We start from the raw sequence: 8,778 nt of genomic DNA on the forward strand, positions 1-8,778 counted from the left end.
GTGGCTTTTGGAAACAGGCAAAAGTAGATCGGAGCCACTGCTGGTGTCTGTTTTCCTCTGTCAAGGCCTCCTGTGTCTCCTTCCCTTTCATGAGTGCATCACGTCCCCCACTTCCTTGGCATACTGTAGAAAACACCATTGTGTACCACACGGGAGCAGAGGAACCCTCTGCTCCTCTCTGTCTGGGCCCCTTCTTTGTGCAGAGTGTTTAGAAAGGTCAGCCCTGGCACCAGCTTTGCAGTCAGGCTGCCTGCAAATGTCAAGATGATGACATGTAGACTTCTCATTCGTCACTGGCCATTGTTCCAGTTTTAGAAAGTCTGCGCAGCCTCCAGCTGTTGCATTGTTCCAGCCTTTATTATCCCATAACCTCCTTCCTCGGAGGTGGGCACGGGGCAGAGCAGGGCGGGCTCAGCTGTTCTGCCCTACCTCCCATCTCCTGTGACAGTGTCTCAAGACATTTAAAAAGCTTTGGTGTGTAACCGGTTTTCTCAAGTATTCCAAAGCTTTAAAGCTTTCTTAGACATATAATAAGACATGCATGCAGTATTCTGAATAGTCACAAAAGCAAAAACAACAAATTTAGGCCAAGCATGGTGGCCCAGCACTCTGGGAGACTGAGGCAGGAAGACTATGAGTTCAAGCCCAGCCTGGACTGCATACCAAGATCCTTTTCCAAACCCAAACAATGATAATGACTTGGCTACTTTCAGTGATAATATACAATTTGTGTAAAAAGTTTTATTTTCCATATTTGGAAAATTTTTCTCACTCAATGTATTATAATGCATTTTTTAAAAATGACAGTCCTGCATTTTCTTTTGATTGTATCTGATTCAGATTGATTTTTGTAGAATTTAATATCTTTTAAACCATTTGGGGGGAGGTTGAGACAAGGTCTATGTATTTCCAGCTGGCCTTGAACTCGCTATGTAGCAATCCTCCTGCCTCAGCTTCCTGAGGGCCGAGATTACAGGCAAGCACCACTACACGCAGTTCTAAACCATTTTTCTTGCATTTAGAAAGTATGTATTTTGGGGCTGGAGATTTAGTTCAGTGGTATAAGCGCCTGCCTTGTAAGCAGGCAGTCGTGAGTTCAATCCCCGGTACCAGTAAAAACAAAAAAGACCAAAAAAAAAAAAAAAAAAATACGTATTTTGTCCTCAAAATATCAAGCTAATCTGGACCACACATTCTGAAAGTTGAAGCACTAGTGGTAGACATTCAAAGTCATCTATTTTTTCTAGCAAGCAATGTACAGTGGTAGACAAATTCTGAAATTAAATTAGGGAACCATGTATTTATTTTCAGTATTAAACCTGAATAATAAGTAAATATTAAATCTGTCTTTCAGCTGGATGATTATACCATATTTAGAAAACATTTTTTAAAAGATGACTACTAATGCCGGGAACCAACTTGAGCCTTTTCTTCTTAAAAAAAAAAAAAAAAAAAGATACTGAGAAATGTATTATTTTCCCAAAAGAAAGACAAACATGATCTTTTTCCAGAGAAGCCAGTTTTATGAAGAGCTCTGCTGGGCTTTTGTTATTGTTGTGGTTTTTAACTGAAACCACAGAAAGCTGGATTCCGGCCCTCCCCTGAATCATTGTTTTGCAGAAGGACCCTGCGTGGCTGCTTCAGGCATGCTATAGCACGGGAAGCCTCTCCCGGTGCAGAGCTGTTTAATGAAGATGCTCTCCCTGGCTTGCTGGGGTTGGCTGTTAAACTTGCAACCTCTTTGTGAGCCATTATTAAAAATTAAATATGTGTGTATACTCATATATACACATTCATACTCACACACATTCAAATAAATGACTCACAGCCCGTCATTCCTAATGATTTTATCTGTGCTCTTAAACTTATTAGCATCTCCATCCTCTGTCTAGTAGACATCTTGCTTGCCTTTTTCTTTCCAACTTACATTCAGTAAAGTCTCGCAGACATTTTGAAACTGGCCATGGTAAAAGTATTTCTACTGTGGGAATCATCAAACATAACCAAGGTCAGGGTCCCCCACCCCACCTCAGATGTTTCTTTTCTTTTCTTTTTTTTTTTTTGTCTTTTTCCTTTTTATCGGTACCAGGGATCGAACTCACGACTGCCTGCTTGCAAGGCAGGCGCTTATGCCGCTGAGCTAAATCCCCAGCCCCCCTCAGATGTTTCTTAAACATGTCAGTACACTGCTGGTTTTAGCTGAATGAACTGTAGTTTAACAGCTTGTCTTCTTTAGCCTCTGATAAAAACTTGTTTACAATGCATTTGGACAGTTTTCTACCATAAATAATGGAAAGCATGCCAACATGATCCTATCAAGTGCCCGGGAATCTTTGATGATATTTAAAAGTCCTGTCATGCTCAGAATAAGTATCTTCCCCATTCCAAGATCACCTCTAGTGACATGTAAAAAGTGTGCTACTTCTAGGATAACTGACTGTGCCATTTCAGCTCCTGAGCTGTATGTGTAAAGCTTGCATTTTGTCATTGCAGCCGCCACGGGTGACATGCCAGCCTACCAGATCAGGGCTCCTGCTACTGCTTTGCCCCAGGGTGTGGTGATGGCTACCTCACCGGGAACCTTGCACAGTCCCCAGCAGCTGGCAGAAGAAGCCACTCGCAAACGAGAGCTGAGGCTGATGAAAAACAGGTGCGGTGTTCGCGAGCGCTCAGGAACTGCTTGGTAGATGCATGCTTTATTACTGTGGGGCTTTGAAAAACACATGCTTTTCTCAAGCTCTTTCTCCCAAGTCAGGTGTTCATGTGGTCTTGTATGCAGGTCTGCATTTCCCCTGCCTGTAAAGCTGATCAGCAGTTCTTCAGGTTGATCCCTGGCCACACGGAAGAATCCATCAGCAGGAGTGCAGCCCTGTTGGGGGGGAGGGGAGCAATGTTCAAAAGATGCATTCTTGTATGAAGATTAAAATTTTGTGTATGTTATTTACATTGTGAAATAGTATGGTGACAATTACAACTTTTTAGTTGTTATTAGCAAAAGAAATGTTAGAGCATTTCTTTTTTATCACTATTACAATGAAATGCATATTATTCTAAGAAAATTCTATTCAAGATGTAATTGCAAAATAACAAAAAAAAAAGTGACTCCACTCCTTAGAGATAGATAGCTCAGGCTATCCTCATGATCCTCCTGTGTTGCCCTCCTGAGTAGCCAAAATTATAGGCGTGTACCACTGTGCCCAGCAGAATTTTTAGATTTTGAGCATCAGTACACCATATTTTTAGAAATGTAAGCCTTTACTTTGTTAAACTTGTGTTATTTTTTTCCTGTTCTTATGGGGATGATATAAAATAATCTATTTGCAGAGTGGACAGAATTGTCTGACAGTTTCCTGCCCTCTTCTCACCTACTCTTAAATTGTAAACAGTGTCCTCATTGTAAGAAAAAAACATTTCAGGGGGGATCATCTGCTTGCCTGTGACCAGGACCAGGGTCATTAATTTATCAGGACATAGCCAACCTAGTTAGTCTATAAATTTGGGGATCTGAGCTCTGAGTTCCTCGACATCTTTGATAACAGCATGGACCAGAAGCAGCCATACTGAGCTTCCCATCATCTTTTAAGTGACATAATTCAATTCTATCATTCTCAAACTTACTCATTTCAGTGAGTGTTAGATGGTATTTTGAATGCTGGGAGATTCAACACATAGCCAGAAATAGGACCAGAAGGGTATACATGATATCAGGGCTTGTCCCGGGTGTACTGAGTCACTCTGAGTTCACATTCTTTATCCGTTCTGCTCAGAAATCCCCATGGGGCTGGATTGATGGAACTGAGTATGGTGGTTGTTAACAAAGACCCTGTCTTTGATCTAATGAAGATTCTTGATACTTTAAAACTGTATTTTCTGGGCCATGGGTGTAGCACATTGGCAGGGTGCTTACCTGGCATGCAGAGGGTTTGGTGTCGTGCCCAGCATGGGGAGGTGACAGACTGATAGACAGACAGATAGATAGATAGATAGATAGATAGATAGATAGATAGATAGATAGATAGACTGATACACAGATAAGTAGATAGAGAAATAGACTGATAGAGATGGAATTTCCTGGGATTTCAAGAGCTCTGAATATAATCACGTCTCTGGTAATATGTACATTACGAAGTTCAGTTTAGAAATTTAAAATCTGCCAATAATGCCAACTGTAAAATTGTTCATTGGTATCGTATTTTACCCAAAGAAAGTAAAAAAGGAAAGTCGTCTTTATTTCCACTTTTGCTGTCATTCTCTCCCCTTATTTTTAATTTCGGAATTCTTACAGTAACAATAGCAACGTAAATTCAGTATAACATTAGGCAGTGAGTTCCTGTAAACATGCCAAACATACATAAGACATGCATAGCAGCTCCCTGAGGGGGAAAATTATGGAAGTTTAGTGCTTACAAATAACTTTTTTTGGGGGGTTGAACTTACAACCTCACATTTGCCAGGCTTACATCGCTGAGCTAAATTCCCAGCCATTACAAAAATCTTATGAATAATAACCACTAACACTTAGCATGGGCTACAAGTAACTAAGGAAGTGGAGGCTTCCATTTCTAACTAGTCTTTGTTCTAACAAGTCTTTGTTCCTCCACAGCAGCACAGAGGTACAGCACTTGTGGCTAGGACCAAGGGTCGGGCCTAGGCCATCCTCCCTGGGCTCTCCTCTGCAGCATGGACCCTTTGTCCTCCTGCTCACAACCTAGCTGCTGCCCCTCTAGGCATTGCATCAGGCAGGAAGAAGAGAAGAGGGCAAGAGCCAGAACTAGAGGCTGGCAGAACCTGCCCTCTTTTAGAAACTTGTCCTGGAAGACTCCCCTCCCCCACTTTAACCCACATTTCATTGACAGCACAGCTTCCTATTTATTCTGGCTTTCAAATCTTAGTCTCAGAGCAACAAGAGAAGTGCAGCTATTAAAGAACTATTAGGTGCTCGGTATCTGTTTAGCAAATTTATTTCTACATTTCCTTTAGCTCACGTTGTCTTCCCATGAGAATTGTCCTGGTTTTTGTCCCTACCTTAGCAGAAACTGATGTTCAGTGAGGTGAACAGGAAGTGGGGTAAGGCCACACACCCCAGACTAGACAGGATCAGGCTGCACGACCAGCAGCCTTCATTCCTGAACCAGTCCACTGCCCTGAAGCACCGCGGTCACCTCCCAAGGACCTCACTGCAAGCTTCAGATAGGCCTTCAGAAATGCATGTGACCGGGGTTCATAACTTACGGGGAAGATCTCATGCATTCTCTGCTTATTCTTTGGATGCATGGATGCTAGATATTTAGTTATATTTCTGCCAACACAGCAAGTGTTTTATTTCTTAGAGCCTGTTGGCTTTTCCTCTTTGCCATGAGCTCCTTCTCCTTGTTGAGCACAGATCCGGTCATATGCAAGGCCTGGAAACTGAGCTATTAATAGAAGCAACAGGTGCCTTCTGCAGTTGAGGATGGCTTAGGAATGCCTGTCTGCTGGTGTGGTCACTTAAAGCTTTGGGCTGGAACACTGGGACTCTTAGTAATACGCCTGCCCCCAAATGTAAACTATGAAGTATGGATATTTATAGCAAGCCACTTGGTGAACAAAAATTCAAAGTTAAACCCTGTAACACTATGGCGAGATGTTTAAAATTTAATGGCAATTTGTCTTATAAAATGACTGCCTTCCTTCTAGATCTGGAGTTTAATGATTTAATCATGAAAATATTGGTCTTTGTAACTGAATTATAGCTTTTTTGTGGAAGGGAGTTGAATTATATTCCCAAACTAGCAGATTTATATGTTTGGATTCATTGTTAACTTTCCTCTCTGCATCACGTAGATGAATCTCTGTTCTATTTGGTTCAGTTCACTTGCACACTTTTTATTTTTTGTTAACCAGTTGAGCAGTCCAGAGCTTTGTGAGCTCACAGCATGAGTGTGTTGCTCTTGGCTAGGGAAGTAGAGATTGCCTTTTCCTGCAGCTCCTCGCGATTTCAAGGTTTCTTTTCTGCTGATTTTTGCTTCCCATGAGAAAACAGATATTCCATTAAGAGTCAGCTCGCCTAAAATGAGCTCAATTGGCTAGATTTTGTGCACGTTATACTTGGTGGAGGGATACAACAATATGAATTGGCATTGTAGTAACTGGTATTTAGAAATACAGCATTATTGTCATTGAAATATACCTGAGTGATAATACCTAGCCCTTATTCTGGAATTGCATTCTCCAGAATAAAGCCATTCTCGGAGGAGATGTAAGTAAAATAGTTGCTATCCTCTCCCACCTTTAAAATAAAGTAGAAAGGGGAAATGTTAGCTGTATCGTTTCTTAGTAGAACAATGCCTGAAAATGACTAACTCAGCTATTTGCATTTGTTGCTTTGGCTGTTGGTCTGTTTTTTCCTTGTGACATGTTTACCGTGCTTTAAACTCAGTGAGTTGCATATTCAGTGCATGTGATTAATGTGAACAGTCTTGAAATGCTTTTGAGTTCTTCATTAGATTCCTTTTTTGTGATTTTAACTGTGGCACTGTGGCATTCTTACACGTGTGGGTTTTAATTGTCTAAGTTATCAAATGTTGTGCTATGTAACCCCAGCTTTAATTTTCAGAAGCAGCGTCCACTTCATTTTGGTTTATAAAAAGTACTTTGTGTTTGCCATTGTAATTTATCCATGTCGTGTTTTCAAGCCCCCAAACCTGTTTCTTACCATTGTGCTTGCCCGCTTTTTGCTGAGATTTAGTTTTGAAGAATAAAAATCTTCAGTATTGACATTTGAAGGTTTCTGAGAATTGTCTTACAATCATCGTAGCCCTCCACCCATAATGATTCATTGTGATGAAACAGTTGTGGTTTTTGGCAAACAAAACAGAATAAGGTTGGAAAAATCTAGAAATGCCTGCAGAAACTGGCCTTGAGAATGTGGCCCCTTGTTTCAGCTCACTGAACCCAGCCCCTTTTTCTCCTGGACTGGGTGCCTAGGAAGGCGCCAGCTGGATAAATTGGTTGTGCTCTCAGGTTGCTCCTGCTGTACAAAAAGGCACGCGCTTGGTTCCCTGTGTCTGTGGCTTTGTCCGAACCTTCCCTCTGTTTGGTTGGCTTTGGATTTCTGGGGGCAGGGACTCGGTTGAGCCATGGTGGACCGTGCTGGGAGGCTGTTCCTCTAGTCATCTGCCTTGTGTTGGTTCCAGGGAAGCTGCCCGGGAGTGTCGCAGGAAGAAGAAAGAATATGTCAAATGTCTTGAAAATCGCGTGGCCGTGCTTGAAAACCAAAACAAGACCCTCATTGAGGAACTCAAGGCCCTCAAAGATCTCTATTGCCATAAAGCAGAGTAACTGTCTTTGCCCTGGACCTTGTTTACTCTGAACCCTAATCAAGGCAGGCGATGCAGTAGTGCTAACTGCCCGTCGGACTTGCAGAGGGACACCTGGGACCTTAACTAAGAATCCAGTTTGGTTTAGAATTTGACATTGAATTAGGAGTCCTGTTCCGAGGTTTGGAATGCAGCCTAGCTCACTTTCACCACGCTTGCTTCGGTCTGTCTGTCGTCAGCTCGCACCACTGTTTGCCCTTTTGCTTCTACTTTTTCCAGGGAAGCTGCAAAAGAATGCCGACGGCGAAAGAAAGAATACGTAAAATGTCTGGAGAGCCGAGTTGCGGTGCTGGAAGTCCAGAACAAGAAGCTTATAGAGGAACTTGAGACCTTGAAAGACATTTGCTCTCCCAAAGCAGATTAGTAAAAATATTTAACTATGGACTGATTGTGACGTGTACAGTTGCTTTGTAAGCAATACAATATATAGCTGGCAAGAGTGGCTTTTCTTTTCCTTTGTATGACTCTTCTTCCTTCCTAATTGCTAACATTCCTCCAGTGCCTCACTGTACCGATCCAACCCTTGGCTATCACTTCAGCTTTTTAAAAAGAGATAAACCGTTCAAAGAGATGTATGTAACAAATTCTTCACATGAAATATTTGTAACACTTGTGCCGTACTGCATGTCTGCATGTCCCAGGCTGTGTCAGGAATAGTGTCCTATGCAATAAAAACTTGTACGGGTCTTTCATCATTTTAGGAAGGGATGATCCGAGTTAATGCATCCAGCAGGAGAATAAAATTAAGCCACACACACAAAAATACCTCAGGAAAGAATTAAAACACGATATCTCGGGCTGGGGATATGGCTCAGCGGCACGGTGCCTGCCTGGCAAGCACAGGGTTCGGAGTTTGATTCCCAGTACCAAAAAAAGAAAGGATACCTCCATGCCCACACAAGAATAGCACGGAAATGAATTTTGGCATTTGTAGATTTGTATATTAGTCACTTGTAAAGAAAATGCAGTATGTATTGCTGTTCTTCAACGCCACAGTCTTAATAGAACCATGTTGGTTGCACTTTATAGTAATTGGTACTTATTTAAACATCAACATTTACTGTAGGTTTTTTTCCACTGTCCTGTAATATAAACAATCTTGCAGAAGTTCCTAGTGTTGGTTTCTTATTCCCTGATGAAGATGACAATATATTTTAGACTCCACTGTGAGTTGAACGCCTATTAGAACTAAATGGCACATCTCTGTGAGTTCAGGCTGATTCCTACAGCGGGGTACAGTCCCTGCAAATGCTGCTCCTCTCTCATCAGAAAGTCAGCCCCAGGCCCAGGGTACCGCTCAGTGGTTTGGCACTTGCCTAGCATGTGCCGGGCCCCGGGTTTGACTCTAAGCCCCATAAAATGATGGTGGTGGTGGTGAGAGTGAGCATGATGCATGGTAAGAATCTTAAGGTAAAACTCA

General features: G+C 42.0%; 1 protein-coding gene across 18 annotated transcripts in view; it reads left to right on the forward strand.

The window, feature by feature from the left end:
• Window positions 1-8,058, forward strand: part of Crem (cAMP responsive element modulator) — a 69,594-nt gene extending 61,536 nt beyond the window's left edge. For 10 of the 18 annotated variants that reach the window (XM_063253691.1, XM_063253693.1, XM_063253699.1 and 7 more), the window contains 2 exons: window positions 2,494-2,650; window positions 7,176-8,058. In XM_063253691.1, the coding sequence (XP_063109761.1) occupies window positions 2,494-2,650; window positions 7,176-7,320 (302 nt within the window). In that variant the 3' untranslated portion in view covers window positions 7,321-8,058. Of the gene's footprint in view, window positions 1-2,493; window positions 2,651-2,779; window positions 2,941-7,175 lie in introns of those variants that run through there. The other 8 variants (XM_063253692.1, XM_023564662.2, XM_063253697.1 and 5 more) reach the window with 2 other exon arrangements.
• The last annotated feature ends 720 nt before the right edge of the window (window positions 8,059-8,778 follow it).

Source organism: Cavia porcellus, unplaced genomic scaffold (assembly GCF_034190915.1).
Source record: "Cavia porcellus strain 051 isolate PalLab524CR breed Dunkin Hartley unplaced genomic scaffold, mCavPor4.1 scaffold_7, whole genome shotgun sequence".
Lineage (NCBI taxonomy): Eukaryota > Metazoa > Chordata > Mammalia > Rodentia > Caviidae > Cavia > Cavia porcellus.